This window comes from Podarcis tiliguerta, assembly GCF_965153285.1.
Source record: "Podarcis tiliguerta genome assembly, chromosome: 14".
NCBI lineage: Eukaryota > Metazoa > Chordata > Lepidosauria > Squamata > Lacertidae > Podarcis > Podarcis tiliguerta.
This window is the reverse complement of record NC_139547.1, coordinates 18278340-18299049: the sequence shown is the minus strand read 5'-3', so window position 1 is coordinate 18299049 and position 20710 is coordinate 18278340. Positions and strand designations below refer to the sequence as shown.

Genomic DNA, 20710 nt, shown 5'->3' with positions numbered 1-20710 from the left:
GTTTGTTTCCCTCTCTTCCCCAAAGAAGCACATGGTGTCAAATGCTGGGCTTGCCATTTTATCCTCCCTCAAACTTGTTAATGTAGGTTAGGCAGAGAGAGAGATCGGTGGTCCCATGGTGATGTTGTGGGCTTTATGCCTCAATTACTATTTGAACCCAGATCTCACTGGTCAGGGTCCAATACTATCTTCTACAACCCGTTACGCTCCTCTGGTTTTCACAGATAGTGACACTGCAAGGGTATGTTTGTATAAGTGTGCAGTCCACATTATGAGATGTGCATAGAACTTCTGTGCATGTGGACTACCTGTTCTCTTCAACAGAGATGACAGCACTTAGCTACATACACAAATACACATGCACAGAGTTACCTTCTGCTGAACCTCAGACCCATTAGGGTGTGTAGGGAAGCAGGTGGTCTTTCAGATGCTTCCCCTGATTGCCTGGAGGTTACTTTTTAGAAGCCTGCTTTTAGTATACAGTGGTGCCCCGCAAGACGAATGCCTCGCAAGACGGAAAACCCGCTAGACGAAAGGATTTTCCGTTTTTCAATGCGCTTCGCAGGACGAATTTCTCTATGGGCAAGACGAAAATGTCTTGCGATTCTTGCATTTTTTCCCCGCTCCCCACCCCCTTTTTCTAAGGCACTAAGCTGCTAATAGCCTTTTAGCAGCTAATCCACTAATCCCTTAAGCCTTTAATAGCCGCTAATAGCGCTAAGCCGGTAATAGGGTTGCTTCACAAGACAAAAAAACCGCTAGACGAAGAGACTCGCGGAACGGATTCTTTTCGTCTTGCGAGGCACCACTGTATATGCCTTGGTTCTTTGCTAAAAACAAAAAGAAACCACCAAACGTTCAACCAGCACTGGACAGTTGTTTTCATAGCAATATTTAATAACAAAAATTGCATAATTGAAATCTCTCAGACCATAATATTTCTTTTCCCTCTGCTTGTAGGCAGAATACATTGTATCATTAGCCTTTGGTCATCCTACTAATCACTAACCTGAGCCTTTCTGTTGCCTTGTTTCAGCTTCTTGGAACGTCAGACCACATTGGCTACTGGATGTTGGTTGAACTGATGCGCTTATTGGGGGGCAACATCTTGCCCTCTGAGACTTTAATTCAGTGTTTGAGTCACCAATGTACAGGGGCTACCCCTGACTTTCCTATGGAGCCTGTGTCCTCTGGGCAACCATTCACACCATGGACTACAACCCTGCCTTTTGATTCAACTTTGAACTGCCTGTTTACCTCGCCTTCTTCATTGCAAGCGTCCTTCCCTCATGTAGAAGGAGTGTTGTACCTCAAATCTGATGGTAATGAAAGTCTGTTTTGGCAATCACTCATAGCCGAGTAAGATTGTCTTCCATAAACACGGTTTTAACAGTGAGGCCGTAAGTGACGGTGGAGGCCAATTCTGGATCCACACGTCCTTCCACAGTGGGTAGATAGGTTTCCGGGCAGGTGTTGATCATGGTGAGGGTTTGCCAAACGTGCCTTCCTCTTAGCATTTTTTCTCCTTTCGTCCTGAGTTTGAGCGTCTTCAAAGCCCATGACACCTTTGGTAAAGGCTGTTCTCCAGTTGGAGTGCTCACAGGCCTGTGTTTCCCAGTTGTTGACCACCAGCATGACACTTTCCATTTTTAAGTTCAGAATAGAGTAGTTGCTTTGGAAGATGATAAAAATCAATAATGATGGTAATGAAAGTAATGCCTGGTTATAGCCAGCAAGTACTTCTTTTCCCTTTTCTGTACAGCTCAAGTGCTGTGAAAAGGATACATTATTCCAGTGCTGGGTAACTTGTGGCCCTCCAGAAGTTGTTGGATTCCAGCTTGCAACAGCCCCAACCAGCATGACAAGTGGCCAGAGATGAACTGTGGGATCTCCATCCCTGCTTTATTCTTTTAAGTAGTTGTACAGTTGTACCTCGGGTTACATACGCTTCAGGTTACAGACTCTGCTAACCCAGAAATAGTACCTTGGGTTAAGAACTTCGCTTCAGGATGAGAACAGAAATCATGCTCCGGTGGCGCAGCAGCAACGGGAGGCCCCATTAGCTAAAGTGATGCTTCGGGTTAAGAACAGTTTCAGGTTAAGAACAGACCTCCAGAATGAATTAAGTACTTAACCCGGGGTACCACTGTACTTTCAAACAGACCAATTAAATCGTTTCCCAATTGCAGATGTTTATAAATTCTTCAGCAAACAAGTAGGGTAACAATGAAGTTGTACTCTGGAAAGCTGCTGTCTTGAGTTTTAACTTAAATGTGAGATGGTTAATCTTTTAGCTAAAACATGTAGCTTGTTGCTGAGAGCATCCTTATAAGAAGACTGAGAGACAGCAAATGTAATACCTGCATTAGTATTATTTTTGAAAGGGGCCTGGTGTGTTAAACGAACATCTGTCTCAACTAAACTTGTAAGAAGCTATTCCTAGGTATAAGGATCAGTTCTATGCTTCTCAACCTAGTAAATAAAGTGTAAATCTCTTTATTTTTTGCATAGTCGCCGAGTTCTCAGTTAATTAATAATTTATTTCCTGCTTTAATTAACTTATTTCTTTTCCATTTTAAAAGCTCTTAAACCTTAACGCTTGTGTTTTCCCTTAAACAGGAGTTGAAGAGGCACAAAGCTGTAGTGTGGTCTTGGAGCCTCTAACTCTAAGCCAGAGGCACCTCAAAAGTCCAGTCAATATTACTCTGAAATGCACTATGACCAGCTGGAATGCAGTGCATGCTGGGAGCTTTCACACAGAGAGCTGGATACTGCGAAGCACATTGTCAGGACTGTCAGTCCAAGAGACTTCATTGTTTCAGCAGTTTGTAAAATCCCTCCAAGCACAAGGGCTACACATGGTAAGGATTATGTCTGTTCAAAATAGCAACTCTCATTTAGTTGTGAAGAGCTAACTAGTTTTCAATATTTATTTGTCACATTTATGACTCATTCTACTTGTTGAGCATTCAGTAGTACATGTATCACTTTTTCCAGGGGATAGCTTATATTAGCCAGAGTTGCACCTTGCAAAACCTCAGATATAGAGCTGAATCAGATATTTTGGCACCATTCTCTAGTCCAGGGGTTACCATGCTGTGGTCTGTGAACTGAGTGCATTACCCTTTCCACAACAGGCAGAAAAGTCATTAAATGATTTACCAAGATTCTGAGCAGTTTTCAAGTGGTCCATGTTTTCTGGTCTATGCACTTCACACACAGAGGGTTGCCCTGAATACTGAATAGTGTTTCCTTTCTGAGCAAAGGTAGAGCTGCTATATGATATATATTTTTTTCTTCCTTACCTTTTTAAAAGGTTGCTGAAGTGTCTCCATCCGAGGCCTATTGTCCCTGTACTGGGATTTTCTCTCCCACCTCGAATAGCACTGCAGTTCTTTCTTTACTCTGTGCTGAGAGAGCACCAGAAGTTGAGAGAGCCTTCCTTCAAACAGCTCTAGAAGAGAATCTTTCAAAAGAGGAGTCTAGCCTTCCAGAAATCGTGAGCAGCGTGGTAAATCAAGTTGGTGATCTGGCAAGTTCTGGTACGTTTACATGCTTGCTTGCTTGCTTAGAACTTTCCAGCGAACTTCACCCATATTGTTTCATCGGCGGAGGAATCTTCAGGCCTCTTATTTTGTTTTATTTATTTAGAAGATTTGTAGCCTACTTTTCAATCAACTGGTTTACAATGGATTATAACCACACATAACAGACACACAACTTTTCAGCCCTGAATTCTCTTTGGTTGGAGCCAAGGCACACTTTCATTCAGCTGTTCAGTTGGAGCTAAGTGATTTCCAGGAGAGTGTGGGTGGGGAGAGAGCAAGCCCCCTACATCTGCTCCTTCTCTGGTCAGTAGATGGGGCCAGAGTGGTCTTCCCCTTGCCGTGATATTCTTCCTGGGTGAAAGGGGATGCAGTTTCCCAATGGCCCTTGGTTCCATCATTCCAACAGAAATCAACCAGAGTTGCTTCCCTTCAGTTCTCCACTACCAGTGCCCTACTTGAATTGAGAAACATAACCCACCTTCTCTTGCAGCTGCACATTGCAGGGGAAGGTTGGTAACGAGGAGAAAGGCATCTTTAATCAGAACTTCTCATTGAGAAACCCCAGATAAGCACCCAAGAAACTCCAGTGTTCGCTGGAATATAGCTTTAAAGCCACTGATCTAAAACAACGATGCCCTGCCTGTTTAAAGCAGTTTAGTGGGCAAAATGTATGGATGAGTCTATGCTATAGACTCATCCATATTGTTGGAAAGTAGAATTGTATGCAGATGACTTGGAAAATGAGGTCTTTTGAACTCTGGGGGATTAATTTCTTAGTAAATGAAATAAAATACCACCTTGAAGTATTGTTTTTAAAGAAAAGTATGGTATAATAAATAGTTAAATAACTAAATAAACATGCATAACATTTGCAGCAACTTCATTCCTAACTGTGGGATAGCCTGTGGCCATTATAATTCTTGGATGCTTTTATTCTGTCTTTGCAGACCCAGCAGAAACTCTGATTCCAGAGTGGGCACAGCAGGAGCTGTCCTGCACCCACCCCTGGAGTCCTGCCGTGATTGAAGGCTGGTACTCTTTCTCAAACCTCTGTGGAGCAAGTTCTCACTTGATGGAATCATTCAGGTGATTCTTTTTTGCTTTGCCTTCAAAGCCAGTTTAATTTGGGAAGAGCAGATCTGTGATGTGGAGGATTCTATAATCAGCCTTGCAAAATATACAGTTGTACCTTGGAAGCTGAATGGAATCCATTCCAGAAGTCTGTTCGACTTCCAGAATGTTCGGCTTCCAAGGCGCAGCTTCCAATTGGCTGCAGGAAGCATTGCCGGATGTTCAGCTTCCAAAAGAACGTTCACAAACCAGAACATTCACTTCCAGGTTTGCGGTGTTCGGGAGCCAAAACGTTCAACTGCTAAGGCGTTTGTCAACCAACGTACGACTGTATTTGCATTGGCTATGCCTTATCAGTTTTTTTTCTTCTTCACATGATCTTTCCATGTTAAATAAATGCAAAATTAGAATGTTATAATCCTAAGAATCTATTAAAGCCTGGGCGACGGACAACATGAAGGCTACTTAGTGAGGATCAAAACACATAGACTATTCTCTGTGTTACAGTTGTTATCGCTTGTCTTATTGGTTTTGAAATGAATGCCTAGTTTTGAGTGGTGAAATAGACATACTCAGTAAACAGTCCCTTTACTGCCTGGTTAGATGGCTAAGGGTACAGATATTTGAGGGAGGTTCTGGTGACCACTTCTTCAGACTAAGGGAGGGTTCTTATGAGAAATGGTCCCATCCCATTCTTGCCTTGGGTTATGGGATCAAGATGGCAGGGAGTTGGAGTGGGGGGGGGGGGAACATAAGGCTTTTATTGTGCTTGCTTCCTGGCAAAAGCTCTTCAAAGTTCCCCAGTGGCACTTGACTGATAAGAATGGAGCTTGGGTACCTGGGTATGGGTGTCTGGTTAATTTTTTCAAAGTCTAACATGAGCTTAATAAATGGCAATGCAGCAATTTAGACTGAATCAGCAAGCATTCCGTGAAGGTGGTCCCAGCCTCGTCGCAGAGATTGAGCTATGAAGTAATGAGCAAAAATAATATTTACTCAGTGATACAGACCAAATTTAAAATTGAATAAAAAAGATACGGTTTTCAGAGCTTCACATTTCAACATGAATGAATATGTCCTATTCGGACAAGAGTTTGGCCTCAGGTCTAGGATGACTAGGAAGACTTGCAGAGTTCAGCAGAGCTGGTTAGACATGCTACATATTGCAAGCTTTCAACTGTAGTGGAAAGGAAAATCTTTGCTTTTGCTGTCAAAATAAGATTTATAAACAGAAGCAATCTTTCCCTACACAGGTTGCTGCAGGCAGGGTCTTCTACTGAGGAAAAGGAGGCTCCAAAGCATGAAAGGGAACTTACCCACTGTCTGTCTGAATTTTACCAGAAGAAAGCCTCTGGCATCTCTGCTACATCCCAACAGCGGGATCACAGGAAGAGACGTATGCACATTCCACTGTCACTTGTCCACGCTCTGTTCCATTCTTCTCAATAGCTGCCTCTCTTGTGCTTTAATAAACACCCTGCTTCTACTTTCATTTTTTTAAAAGCTACTTTATATGCATGTGGTATTCTTTTCTTCTGTTGGATGTGGTTCACTATGATTTCTCTAACTCCAAGTTATGCCTATGTCTATTGATTTGAGCAGGCGGAGTTCCCCGGACTCCTGTTAGGCAAAAAATGAAGACCATGCCTCGCTCCCTTCAAATGCTAAACGCTGCAAGGCTGAATGTAAAGGCTCAAAAGTTCCAGCCAGATGGAGAGCTGCCAGTCAGTGAGAATGTTTCCCAAAAGCTATTACCGAGAAGATTGAATGATAAAGTAGAAGAAAGGGGGGAAGCAAAGAAAACCAAGATAGGTATGTACAAGATGAAGTCCTCTGCCCATCCTGTGTTTTGGAGAGTGCAAGAGAGAGGCTTTGTAGGAGAAGCAATGGGTTTTGCAATGGCTTTGGAAGTAGAGGGGGAAGGAAAATGTTTAAGATATTCTAGCTATAAGAGCACGAGTAGAAGGCACTGTTCTAAATGTAGTAGAATTGTGGAGTATCTCTTTCTACTGTTGGCACCAGTATGGGGACTAGTGCAATCTGTGAGCCAAGGTATGAGAATTGCTGGAATTGCTTTTTTATTGCTCCCTCACTGGAAAAAGCATTTATGAAAGAACGTTCTTTCATGTGTGGTAAAAGGGTAAAAGAGTATTGGGAAATCATTTATAATGAATTGGAAAAAAATGTTTAAAAGCACCTTTCCAAAAAATCCTTTCCAAAAAAACCCAGAGTTCTTTTTGTTGGGGATAATTCAGACTGAAATTCCCAAATGTCAAAAAATGTTTTGTTAGCCCCAAAATGGAAAACGAGCGAGGTCCCAACCAAAGAAGAATGGCAGCGTTAAACTGATGGAATATGTGCAGCTTGCGGACCTAACATACAGAATAAGAGAACAAGAAGAACATGAATTTAGAAAAGATTGGAAAATGTTTATTGAATATATGGGGGGAAATTGTGTACACTTGAAAACACTGGCAGCAATAAGAAATATTCAACAGTGTAAACAAGTTTTGATGGAAGTAATAATCGAATACTGAATGGTTTAGTTTATATAAAATCTGCAGGGATTTATGCTGTGTAAAATGAACCATGGAAAGAGAAGGGAAGTCACTTGTATTTTAAGGTTGTATAAATGAATATTCCAAATTGTAAAACAGAAACTTTAATAAAAAATATTTTAAAAAAGAAGAAGGAAAAGGCATTTATGGTTGCCTACCCCGTGGGTAGTCAACACGGTGTCCTCCCGCTGTAGTCATACTTGAATTCCCCTAGCCCCAGCCAGCATGGCCCAGTAGTTGGAGTAATGGAAATTGAAGTCCCATCTACACCTGGAGGACACCATGTGGCTACCCCTGGCCATTCCTTTCTTTTACCTACTAGAGCTAAGTGTTTCAAATAATCCTTAAGCAGTATTCCTTAAGTGTTTGATTGCATGAACTGTTCATGGCAAGTTCTTGATTCCCCCCTCCCACTTTGGTTTACCTATGTGTGCATTTGTTTTGTAGGCTTCAGGACTGAGGAGGAGATGCTTTCTTTTATATCTACAAACTACCAGAAGGCGGTGACAAGCGGAGAGAATTTGTTTGCGTATGCCCAGGAGACGGTGGCAGCTGTTAATGCGTTGCAGAAATCAAATGAGGTAGGGTGGCTAGACATGCCTGTTTTTCCATTTAAATATAAACATATAGGAAGGTGTTTGGGGGTAGGAAGAATGTACAACAGGTTCTTAAAACAGGAGGCGATTTCATGCCATTTTAGAGTTGAAATGGAAATGGAAGAAAATGCTGGATATTCAGGCAGCAGCACCAATGAGGCCTTTCTTTACAGATCTCTGTCTGCCTGCAATGAGCACAACTTTGTGGGACACAGATGTCTTTTGCTGTAAAACATACCATCCATTGACCTCTTTTGGCAACATGCTTTGGGGAAATTTCGCTGGGTTTTTTTTCTTTTTTGCCGGTTTGCATTCCTCCCTCCAGCCCCTCTAATAATCAAAACAAGGATTCTGTTCTTGCACAAACCAAGATACTTCATCACAGAAAGGAGGTCCCTTTCAGCTCAGTCCTAGATTATTCATCCAGAACAGAGTTTTGGAACCTGTTGCTGGACTACAACTCACATCAGCACCAACCAGTATGGCACACGGTTGGTGGTGATGGGATCTGTCATCAGCCAACATCTGCAGGGTCAAAGGTTCCCCACCCTAATCCAGAGCAATAAATTGCAGGAATTGTGCTTCAAGCACAGTAGCAACATTCCCAGTGTTGGGATATATTTCCTGGTGAGAATCAGTGTATTTGCTAAGGTGAAATTAGATGGCATGTTACATGCATGGTTGTGCTTAATGTCTCATCTGGTTTGGTGCTAAATCTTGCCGGCAGTGGCAAATACACATTTTTGTGTTGTACATGCCCTTTTCTTAATAAATCAATTAAAAACCTTTAATCCTTGAACCTAGTTGTTTGTCCATTGCTATTTGAGTTTACATGCTGGGTGTAACTGCACTGAACCTAGGAAATACTTAAAAGAACTGAAGTTGGTAGGAAGTCTGAAGGTAAAGATCCAGTGTTAACATTTTATATCCTAACACAAAACCCCCTAAAAGTCTTAACCCTGTTGCTCCTGAATGTCTCCTTGACACTGATCATTCTGTCCGCTCAAATATTTCATTTTGCCCTTGCAATTAAACAGTTCAGCTATTATTTCATTGCATTGCTTCTAAAGTTGCTGTCTGTCCTCGGAGCGTTACATGCTTTCTGATTTTAAATCTACAGGCAGCTGGTGTGGATACAATCCGAAGCAAACTCCTGAAAACCAGCAAAGCCCTCCGTCAGCAGCTTGGCAACGATCCTGATAAGGAAATCAAAGTCAGAGAGTACGAGACGCTATTACTTTCCCAGATAGGTTGTTCTGATAAGTGTGGAATAGATTCCTGTAGTGCTGAAGAGATTGCCTTACCAAATTCTCTTGTGCAGTAGTGGAGGAATTCACTAGTGAACGCTACAAAAATAACAATTGCCCTTTGTTTTAATTTTCAAGGATATCTTTGTGTAGTGGTGTGTATCTAGATAATATGCTGAATGTGTAAACAACCTTGCAAAATCACTTTATGTTAATCTGTTTTACAATGTTTGTATACTGCTTTTGATAGGCAGATATCACCCTTGCACTAACAAACCAGAATACCAGTCAATATCCATGGTATCTTAACAATAACGTGTGGCTCCTTGCTCAGCTTTTTGGAAGACGGTGGCAGCAAGGAAGGCACTGGGTGGAAACATTTGTAGCTCTTCCTGCTGCTAATGTCGCTACTGCTCTCAGCAGGTGATATAAAATTGGCAGCAGGGCATACCTTCTCTTCCATTCATATTTCCCTCTCCCTCTCTTTAACAGGTGTCAGCTTCAGGTGTATCTGCGCCTTGAAATGTGCCTGCAGTGCCCTTCTTTGCAAAATAGCACAGATGAGATGGAACAGCTTGTGGAAGAGGTAGATGAACAAGCCTTGCCTCTGGGTTCCAGAAGCTGAAAACAGCAATTCTCAGCCAGCATGTGAAATCTTCACATCTCAATTGCTGTTGAGCAGCAACTATGGTCTTGGTGACCCGGCCAGCATATAATGTGGAACCAAACAATAACTTAGCACAAATGAACAAACATGCTACTTCCTGGTGTGAAGATCACTGCCATTGCACTCTTCCCCTGGTCTTGCTACTGATGGACTATGCAGGGCTAAGCTATTGTTTGTCTCAGGGTTAATGTCCAAACCCGGGTTTGTGGTTTATCTCATTCCAGACAAGTCACAAGCTTGTAACCAAAGTTTGTTCTTAGTGTACCACTCCTTGTTTGTCTGCTAGGTTTGAGATGCACTGCTAATTTAAACATTGACGTAACCATGCCAATCGATTAAACAGTTGACATGTTTAATCGGAAAAAAGTCATTGTTAACATTTGTTAAAGATTTTTTTGCATGAAAAAGAAAATGAATTACTGGTAATTAAATTTGGATTTGAGGAATGAAGATAAGGTTTGTTTTTTAGAAAGTGGCTTTGTTGGGTGTTATATTGGAGTAGATGAAGTGAATATTGTTTATATATAGTCCCCTACCTTCTGATTTATTTCTTTTCCTTTATTTCTCTCTTTCTCTTTCTTTATTCCCTTCCCTCGCCATTTCTCTTTATGTTTTTTATTGTAAGATTAAAGTCTTAGTTTGGATAAAAAGGGAAAAAAATGATACTAAGTTTTCTATTTTTCTCTATAAGCCTCGATAAAATGTATTCAAACAAACATTGACTTAACCCTGGATTGCATGGGTCTAGGAAAGGAGCACAGCAGCCCTAGTGTTCACCCCAGGAACCTGCATGTTTGCTCATGTGCGCTTAAGTCGAGGTTTGGCTTTATGTTATATATGAACAAAGGTCAATGAGGTCATAGTGGAAACAGTGGAACTTCACATTTGTCTGTTCATGCTAAATCATGCTTTGGCCTGGCATTACATGTGAACTGGCCTGCTATCATTAACCCTTGACCAATTTTTTGCCACTCAACTTGCTTGCAGATGACAGAGATGCTGCGGATTTTGTGTTTGACTGAAGACCCAGGATACCTTGCCAGGTTTTTGGAAGAAGTTGTAGAAACGTAAGTGCTCTTGTGTGCTGGCTAATTTTATTCATTCATTTACAAAACGATAAGTGGAGCAGGGAAGGCTGAACAAATTCTGTTATGCAGAGGACTTGAGAGCTGCATGACTATTAATGCAGAACGTGAGCTAAAGAGCTGGTTATCTGAATTGCCAGTATTTTATATTTACCATTCTTTTTTTTTTAATAATAATTTTTATTCATTTTTCCATTATACAAGTTTACCATAACAAATCATTTTCATAAATTTCAACTTGCAAGAGCTTGCAAGTTTAATAATAAAGTCGGGTGCAGAATCAGGTAACAAAATCTCACAAAGGTTAGAGTCCTTGGTAAGTAGCGTGTCTGATGCATGCTTGTGTTACGATGTCTCTGTAGGTATCTGGAATCTATGCCAAAGACCCTTGGGGATTTGTACTACAGTCTGGGGACACAGATTCCCCCAAAGCTGGCCTCTGTCCTGCCAGCAGACTTCTTCAGTGACGATTCTCTCAGTCAGGAGAGCCAAACCCCATCCCTGCCTCCTTCTGCATCCTCAGTTCCTGTTTCCAGAACAGCTTCCTTAAGTACCGATGCAGAACAACTGGAAGAACTACGCACCAGATCTGCCAAGAAAAGGTGACTGCAAGGCGTAAATGGCATTGAATTAAAATTAGACTGGGTTGCAATTTCTTTCTGAATAAGGAAATTCCATCTGAAGTTTATCAAAGGATATTGCAAACATTTCAAAGGTGTGTCCATGTGGACTTCCTGTTGGTGTTATATTACCTTGAGGGCAGCATGGGAGAATGTCACTTTGTGTTGAAAACAATGAACCTTATTTCAAGGTGGCTGCATGAAAAGCCCCTACTTTTTAAAAAAATTGTTGAAATGTAATTGTGCGCCTTGCTCAAGATTTTACTTTGTACTTCTAGAAAGAACACGCTGGCCAGACACCGGAGTGTAACAGAAGCATCGCAGAACTTGCGCCAAATAGAGATTCCTCAAGTACCCAGAAACCGTACTAGGAAGGTAACGTTTCCTCTCCCCCCCCCCCCCCCGCAATATCTTTCTGGAAAACCAGAAAATGCATGTAGCAGCTGTAAAACTCCTGTGTCTCTATGCCTGTTTGAATAGTCTTTCTGATGTTAAAACACCTTTATATGGAAAGCTGTTACACTGATTTAGTTTTCACTGGAACAAAGGGAAGTCCTTTTCCAAATAAATGGATTTCAGTTTACGGCATTATTTTTTCCAAATTACCTATAAATAGATGTACAGTAATTCTGAAATCATTCTAATACTATATTCTAATAATTCAGGACAGCTCTCATGTGTGCCTTGATGTGAAATCATTACCATCTGTACAGAAAGTGGCAGTGCAAGGTAAAATTCTTCCTTCCTTCCTTATTAGAGAACTAGATGGTAGGGCTGTGATCTGATTCAGATTAATCCCTTGGAGGGATTTTTGGGCTTGTCAAGAGGTGAAGCAAGAGGTCTGTATAAAGTGGCATTTATCCACCTACTAGTGGACCTATTAGTTTGCAATTTGGCGAGTTTCTTCCCCAGGGGCATCTCTCCTGTCCTCAATTTTCAGACCAATTGCCCACAATACACTAGGAGAAATTCAATAATTCATATTTTTTTTATCCATCCCAAAACTGTAACCACTGCAGCTGACTTTCTCAAATTTGGCACAGTGCTTGGTTTATTTAAAGAATATCCATATATGTGTTTTTAAAGCTTTGTCCAGGCTTATGAGGATGGAAATAATTTTATATTTACCAAACTTTTCTCTTTTGATCCAACAATAAGTGCCATGAAATGTGCATTTATTGCCAGAGTCCCTAGTGTCTATCGATGGTAATCCAGAATGTATCAATGAATTCAGGTTGTGCATTGTGGAGAGAAGCAATTCGTATCTCCACTGCATTCAACAGGATACGTGATTCAGTTCAGCAGGGATGCATTTGGGCTCTATGTGATTCATATTCTGGATCTTCTTAATTTCTTGAGAGTTAGATCCAGTGGTAATCCTACTCAGAGTAGAGCCACTGAAATTGATGGACATGACTAACTAAGCCCGTTAATTTCAATGGGTCTACTTGGGATAGAAATTAGTTGGATACAACCCGGTGTCTTCCTTTTGGTTCTCTGTGTGTCCAGGATTTAAAACAAAGAGAAAAATACTTAATTGTGAAAAAAATTAATCTGACACTTTATATTAATTCTCGGATTTTGAACTGCACAGAGTGTTTTGTCTTGTGAACAGCAATCAAAACTCAGTTCCTTCTTTTGGCTTTTTGATGCTTCCAGAAGTGACAAAGGTACGAAGGAACCTCTTCAATGAAGAAATGCTTCCTCCAGGCAAAAGATCCCTATCAAAGATTCCTCGAAGCCAGTCAGTATCAGCTGTAGAAGGTTTAAAAAACAGGCGGAACCGAGCTAAGGAGTGCGCAAGAGGTGAGAGGTTAGATAGATAGATAATTTATTACGGTCGGAGACCAGCTTATAAAACACACTTGGGGTACAGTCACAGAAGGAAAACAAGCAATTGAAACAATGTACAACAATAAATTTAAAAACAATGTACAACAATAAACTACCGCAGGGAGCTGACCCAGAGTCACCCATAGAACCAAGTTTGGGGATTTTCTTAACAAACTAGTTTGAGATGGGAGATGGTCTCCACCTACAGATCTGTACACAGAATCTGGTGACCACCTGGGTCGTCTTCTGATCTTTGCCTAACAGGAGAAGGTCGCGTTTTTGCTTTTCCGGGAGGTCAGGGAGCCTCACCAGTAGGAGATCAGTGGTCTTACTACGTGCCTCTTCATAAAAGGGACATCTAAAGAACAGGTTTTCTGGGCTTCCTATCTCCCCCAATGAACAGGCGCAAAGTCTCTGAGCATATGGGACTTTTTTAAAGGCTGCTTCCAGGAATGGCAAGCTATATATCTCTCGATTTCTCCAATTTTCTAGTCGGGGCACCTTAAGCAGTCCCATTGTCTCTCGGTGTCAATGATTCTTTATGTGAGAGGTTACTTAAATGAGTGCTTTGCTGTACAGGCAGCGACAGTTGTGCGTGCATCCAATCTCTGCGCGACACATGCATTGCTCCAAACCCAGAAGTGACCCAAAAACATCACAAAAGGGGATGAGGCGGGGGCAGAACAGGGTGTTTGCAGGCTTTTTCAATAGTGTTTCAGATATACACAATTTCACTTAAATGTGTGGTGCCTTGGAACGTAACTCCCACTGCTTGTCTTGGCTTATGTAGGATGGCTGGGGCAAAAGGAGTAAGTGGGAAAATATGGAACACCAGGGAAGGTGTCTACTATGGAAGGGATTAAGTGAATGTGGAGCCAGGAGGACTTCCCACCCCAGAGAGTCAAAGGGTATTTTGGAAGGGAAGGGAAGGGAAAAACTTAGATGCGGGGACTGAAGCTGTTTGCAATCTGAAAAAGTACTTACTTCTAAACGTCAAATATGTTATCCTCACCTGGCTTACACAATGCAAGTCATTGTGCAGACTTGCTACCTTGCGATAATTATTCTTTGGTCCTTTTCAGATAATCTCAAACTGCTGACCAAGAGTGTGGCAGAAACACCGTTGCACAAGCAGATCTCCAGGCGGCTGCTGCACAAGCAGATTAAAGGCCGGTGAGTGAAGGCACCAGATTCACTGATCAAGCAACTTACTGTTTTTGGTAGAAAGTGGAACTTTTCTGGGCACCTTTCTGCACTTGGATGTCCTTTGCCATTGTGCTTGAACTTCTAAAGCAGTGTTTCCTTCATAGGAATTCAGACCCTGGATCTGAAGTTGGCATTGTAGAAGAATCTCCTGAAAAAGCCATACCATGTAGGTGTTGATTTTATGTGACCTTTTTATTTGCATGTTTGGGGAGCTCCAGCTCTTTGGCTATAGCTTAAATTCATTTGTTAACAGAGCAGAAGGTGGCAAAAATTCCGATTTTTATTTCATTTTTATCCTACCTTTCGTTCAAGGAGTTCCGGACAGTTTACAGTGGGTATGGGGAACATGTTGGATTTCAACATCAGTCACGGCCATCCAGCATGGTCAATGGTATTCCAGCAATATCTGGGAAGATCACTGGTTCTCCCTCCATTTTATCATCTCAACACTCGGACACGACTAAATGACTAAACAACGACAACAAAATGCTGAGTTGCAGCACCAGTTCTTAGATTCCCCTTTATTGGTGGCACTGACTTGGTACTATATGGCTGTGAGTTTAAAGACAAACCTTGTTTCTTCCACATACAAACCCAAAGGTGGATTAAGAAGAAGTCCACGGATCAAGCAACTTTTACAGGATAGAGCAGTCTCTGGTTCCTTTTACTGCTCTCAACCCAGCAAGAAGAGTGTACAGCAAATGCAGTCGGAAGCACCTGATGTACAAGACAGTTTAACAGGTATGGAAGCAAGCAACGGATTGCTTTTGGTTCCAGGGATTGATTACAAGATTGGCTTGAACACATGAGAGGCAAAGTAGATGCTGCTTTATTTTACCTGGGTGTTCCTACTGCGCTATTTGCTCCGCCTGCAACTTTTCTATTGTTTATTTGCCTGGGAGATTTTGTACTTTTCTTCTAATGCTTGTTTGATGTTGTACTGTCATGAAAAACTCTATAAATGAAAGGTATTTTTTTTAGGCAAAGTAGACGTTAATCTACATCTGCTGGATGTTCAAGCTCCCTTATCTTTCCCCATCAAAACAAATTGATTAGCCAATAATAATAAAAAATGATAGATACTCGTTTCTCAAACAGACTGATTTTCACACAAAATCAGCAACACACGACGATGTGTGGTGAGCTTGCTGCATCCTTTATTTCAGAACATTGAAGGGAGAGGTAAGCAAGCCTCCTTGGGTAGGGTATTCCACAGGTACGGTACCACAACCTAAAACTACTCTCCCTATATTTCCTTGGAGGTGGGCAGCCCCACTTCTCAGTGGTAGATGGATTGGTACAGAAAACTACTTATCTAACAATCACCTGGGTCCTACTCCTACTTTCATTCATTCCTTCTACAGGCCTCATAGTCCGCTAGTGATATTCATATATCTGCCATAAGTAAAGTTGTACCTCGGGTTAAGAACTTAATTCGTTCTGGAGGTCCGTTCTTAACCTGAAACTGTTCTTAACCTGAGGTACCACTTTAGCTAATGGGGCCTCCTGCCGCTGCGCGGTTTCTGTTCTCATCCTGAAGCAAAGTTCTTAACCTGAGGTACTATTTTTGGGTTAGCGGAGTCTGTAACCTGAAGCGTCTGTAACCTGAGGTACCACTGTACGTTATAGAGGGCAATTTGAAGCAGATAGTAAAAGGGAGGTCTAACCTGTCCCTGCATGCTAACTTGTCCCTCCAGTTGCAGTTGTAGGCAATACCTGCCACTTGTTGCTGCTGAAAGTAATTATTCCACTTTGTCACTGCAGAGACCAAGGTTTGTTTGGCACGGTCTCTCAGCATAGCAAGTCAGTCATACATTTAGTCAGACATCTACAAGTTGGAAATGTTTGGTTTGTAGTTACTAACTAGTTCATGCCAATGTGGGTAGCCAGGAACATGCTGCCTTAAAAGCTTGAGCCTACAGCAGCTGACGCTTGTGTGGACTGTTTGCTGTCTTTTTGTTTTACAGGCTTAGCATCTCCTCTTGTGAAAAAAGCCATCCAGTCCCCAAAGAGCCTTCTCTTTGGAGCAGTTCTTGATGTGTTTGGTTCTGAAGGGATGGACTCACCCAGAACAAGAAGAAAAACTTTAGCCTCCAGTGAGCTTGTTTATCAGGTAAAATTGCTGTCTTCTGTTTCTTTCCATACCTACTTATCTAGTCTACATGCCACCTTAATTTCCCACTTCTAGTGTACAGCCTTAATATGTAATGTCAGTAGTCAAATACATAAGTGATTCTGTAAGTAGAAATGATATTAAGCTCCATATGTAGTCTGTTCTGTTGCTGTAGTCCTAGACAAAAGCAGTTACCCATTTTCACTCTCCTTCCACAGACACCAAGGAAAGCATCCCTTCGGTCTTCCCCAAAGCTCTTAAGTCCCCCTAATAACACACCAGGAAGAACTGTTCTGGAGAAGCTACAGCAGACCCCCCAAAAGAGCCGAGCCCCAAAGCATAGTGCAGCCAAAAGTTTGGGAAATCTCTTCTCACCTTGTAGACAGAAGAGCAAGTCCTTGCCTGAAGCCACTGAAAAGAAAGGGGATTGTTTTGCACGCACGGCTCTGATGAAGGAAATATTTTCTTCCCCGCACAAGGCAGCACAGCTGCAAACATCTGGAATGCAGGCAGGGGATGAGGTGCCTGATGATGTATTTGCTTCGCCTGCAAGTGGTTCCTGTTCGGCAGCTGCTCTGCTCTCTCCAGTCCCATCAAATTCACCAGGAACGTGGCTCTCACAACTGCCGTCCCCAAGGCGCTCCTTGAGAGTTGCCTGGAGAATTGCCTCTCCAGCTTCTGTTCAGAAACAGCCTCTTGAGGCAGAACAACTTACAGAGCCACTTTCAGCATTGGAGCTGGACTCTGCGGTGTCAGAAGTGACACCTATAGTATCCAGAGGCGGACTTTCAGAACCATCTTCGAGTCCAAAGAACACCAAGCTTAGTGAAGCCTTTTCCCCACCTGGTGATCCTGTTTTGATGCCCGATGTTAACTCATTGCCAAATAGCCCACCCCCAAATGCCATAGCCACATCCACACTTTCTCCTGCTGGGACTTGGGATCTGCGCAGGAAGTCTTGTACTCCCCAAAAGACTCCTTTGAAACGACAGAGGGTCACAAACACATACCCAGCCAAAGCCCTCCAGTCGCCTGCCTGTCTGCCTGCCGAGCAGCATCCCTGCTATACAGACTTGAATCTTTCTGCTAAAGCTAAAGCAGAGAGCACCCCCTCCGTGAAGAGACGTGGAGTGAGGACTCCAAGTAAGAGGAGGGGGTTAGAAAGACACCTGCCTCCTGAGCTCTCCACAAAGGACCACATGCTTCTCCCAGATGCTGTGGTTCTGTGCGAGCGCCTAGATGCTTCTTCTCTAACCAATGTCTTCGCCACTGGCAGTTCTGAAGCAGAAGGTGGTCCAGGTACAGTTTTGCCAGGGGAGAAGGCAGTAAGTCTGCAGCCTCTGCTCCTCCAGAGCCCTCCTGCTTGTGACCAGGCCTCCTTGCCCGAAACCCCAAAGTCTGGCTCGAGTGCCTATTCACTGCGTCACACCCCAGACAGAAGGCAGCGGGAGGCTGCAGCACGGCTGGGGAAGCCCGAGAAGGGGGCAACATTCAGCACACCTAGGACTGCTCACCCTCTGCCTCTGGCAACGAGCCCACGAACTTACGAGATTGAACTCGAGATGCAAGCTTCTGGCCTGCCCAAGCTCCGAATTAAAAGGGTTGGCTCTGGGCCAGCTTTGGATCCTCAATCTCATTTGCAGTCTGGAAGGCCCAAAGGAGATGAAAGCGATCTTGCTACAGGGGATCTTTCCGTGACCTGGTGCGGCAGGCACTCTGGGAAACTGGAAACCGTCTCGCCATCTTGTAATCGATCTGCTCACAGTACCCCTGCGAAGTTTGGGGGTGGGGGGCAGACCTATATATGTCAGTCGTACACTCCAACTCATTGCACCCCCAACTCCACTTCCCCATCCCAGGGCAATGTTGGCCTTCCCTGGACACCTTCTCCAAAGCATAAAGGGAAAGTGACCCCTGAAGCAATCAAGGACTGGCCGCGAAGGAAAAGGGCCACTGTGGGCTGCAGCAGAAGCGAGAGGCACGTGGAGGTGGCTGGGGAAACTAGAGCTTCCGACCTTCTTGGCGTCAATAAAGCACTGCCTTTGGGGGACTTTGAACTTGAAGGCATCTGTAGGCTTCAGGACCAGTCACCTTGCAGCGATGCAGAGCCCAGTGGAGACGAGAGCACCTGCAGAGGGACCCCTGGCCTAAAGTTCAGAAAAAGGCCCTTTGGCCACATGTCTCCTGAGGAGGAAGTCAGTCACGAAGTGAAAAAAAAGCACTGTGCCAAGAGAGGCAACCCAAACGTGGCAGTGTATGCAGCCGAACTGCTGAGTACAGGAAAAGGTGTAGCATCCTTAAACAAGACAATACTGGAAGAGGAAGAGGAGGTCTTCAGCATTTCAGGTAATTTTGGATTGAAATTCAGCTACAGTGAAAAGGAACAGAGCAGAAGGTACAAACAGAGAGAAAAGGCTCCTTTGCGTCTTTCCGCACATACCTTTATTGCTCTAGAATTACCCTCTGGCCAGCCCTACCAACACACCAAGCAAGGCTCAGTCTTTTAAAAATCCCAGCTGCAGGAAGCATTCAACAGTGTACCAGCTTGATTGTGGCATGGTAGATCCAAAGGTCATGCCTTTGAGATGGGCCTTGAATCTCTTCCAGCTCTGCTTTTATGAACTTTCAACTTACTACTGTCTTTTTTTAATTAATACTCCCACTATTATGCCAAATTTATACAGCACCATTAATCTGCATTGCAATTTACAGGGTTAACAAACAAGTCTAATTGCTTCCCTAATGAGCTAGTGGTATTTCTTTCCCCACAGCAGTATTGCAGCAACACACATCTTGTGTCAAGGGCTATCAGTGGATCAGATGTTTTTAAGATGCAGTCCTATGCACACTTCATTGGAAGTAGACTCCATCGAGCATAGTGGGACTTATGAGTAAATTTGCATAGGATTGTTCTGTTAATTTATTAAAGGCAGATGACAAAACAGTCAATTGGCATATTACCAAAATGTCAACCAGTCCTTTAGATATGCCTTAACTTTCCTTCAGTATTTTAGAATTTAATAAACAGAAGGTTCAAAGGAAGGATCAAGCTGTGGTTGATTAATCTCTTCACCTTAACTCAAGCCCTATTTTTTTGCCATTTTGCACATATGAATATTGCATAGCTACCAGAAGTGGTGGAACCTCCGACCAGGGTTTGTGTCTAATATCTTTTGCCACGTCTCCTAGGTATGAGTCCACCGAAGTCTTCAGGGAAGAGCACAATCTCTGCTACTGGACTTAGGGCGCTGACGCAGTCCCCGCTGCTCTATCAAGGCCACACCACATCCCTGAGGAAATGGCCCACAGGTAAATGCAGTTTATTTGAACCCCTGAGTGGTGGTCAAAAGAAGCTTGAACTGCAAGGAGCCAAATTGCCCACACATATATAGTCCAATGGTTCTTGTAAGACCTTCCTGTAGCAATAAAATACCCAGTTCCCTTTTCTGTGAGAACCTATTCTTAAACTGCTTTGGGTTCTTTCACCATCTATTCGATATTTTGCTCTCTCACGGAAAGTTGCTGTTCCACGGAGGGGAATAGCTGACTTAAAACTTCTTGCCTCTCCTGTCTATGCCTGCCAGTATTTTTCATATTATTGCTTTCCTACACAGGAGACAACAATGATGCATTTGGAGCTGCAGATGAAGACCTCTCCCCCTTTCACAGTACAACCATGAGACAACATTCCATCAGGAGGACCTACTCACGGAAAAGGCTGCTCAGCTGAACCTGGGAAAAAGATGGTGAAAATACTTGCGAGCCTGATGACAAAGCCATTTTGGATGACTTTAAAACCAAAATGAAGATAATGTTGCCAGCCACAATGGAAGCACCTCTTGCTCATGAACTCACAGTTGTGTTCTAGTACTGGAAGTGAGGAAAAGCTGTACTGTCTCCATATAAATTTAAGCTATGAGCGTGTCATCATAGGGCTCCTCCCAGGGTTTAAGCACTAAAGGATATAAATGATGGGTGAAACTGACTGCTTTTAAAAAGTACTTTTGTAAAATAAATTAATATGATAAGTTGCTTTTATGGTACTGAAAGAATGTTCTTTATTTTTGCTAGCTAAATACTAGGGAACTGAATATCTTTTATGTACAACGCAAAAAACAATTTCACATCTTCCTTGCCATGAAACGAAGGAAACTAATTATTTATTG

General features: G+C 42.8%; 1 protein-coding gene across 4 annotated transcripts in view; it reads left to right on the top strand.

The window, feature by feature from the left end:
* The window catches only part of TICRR (TOPBP1 interacting checkpoint and replication regulator), a 41535-nt gene extending 20950 nt beyond the window's left edge, over positions 1-20585 (top strand). For all 4 annotated transcript variants that reach the window (XM_083411771.1, XM_083411770.1, XM_083411769.1 and 1 more), the window contains 21 exons: positions 1037-1322; positions 2620-2861; positions 3317-3542; positions 4496-4634; positions 5873-6015; positions 6222-6431; positions 7625-7758; positions 8894-8994; positions 9513-9606; positions 10675-10754; positions 11135-11374; positions 11671-11767; positions 12058-12121; positions 13052-13198; positions 14308-14398; positions 14536-14597; positions 15032-15172; positions 16399-16544; positions 16763-18890; positions 19734-19853; positions 20159-20585. In XM_083411771.1, coding sequence (XP_083267897.1) covers positions 1070-1322; positions 2620-2861; positions 3317-3542; positions 4496-4634; positions 5873-6015; positions 6222-6431; positions 7625-7758; positions 8894-8994; positions 9513-9606; positions 10675-10754; positions 11135-11374; positions 11671-11767; positions 12058-12121; positions 13052-13198; positions 14308-14398; positions 14536-14597; positions 15032-15172; positions 16399-16544; positions 16763-18890; positions 19734-19853; positions 20159-20274 — 4974 coding nt within the window. In that variant the 5' untranslated portion in view covers positions 1037-1069 and the 3' untranslated portion in view covers positions 20275-20585. The remainder of the gene's footprint in view (positions 1-1036; positions 1323-2619; positions 2862-3316; positions 3543-4495; positions 4635-5872; positions 6016-6221; positions 6432-7624; positions 7759-8893; positions 8995-9512; positions 9607-10674; positions 10755-11134; positions 11375-11670; positions 11768-12057; positions 12122-13051; positions 13199-14307; positions 14399-14535; positions 14598-15031; positions 15173-16398; positions 16545-16762; positions 18891-19733; positions 19854-20158) is intronic.
* Positions 20586-20710: the final 125 nt, after the last annotated feature.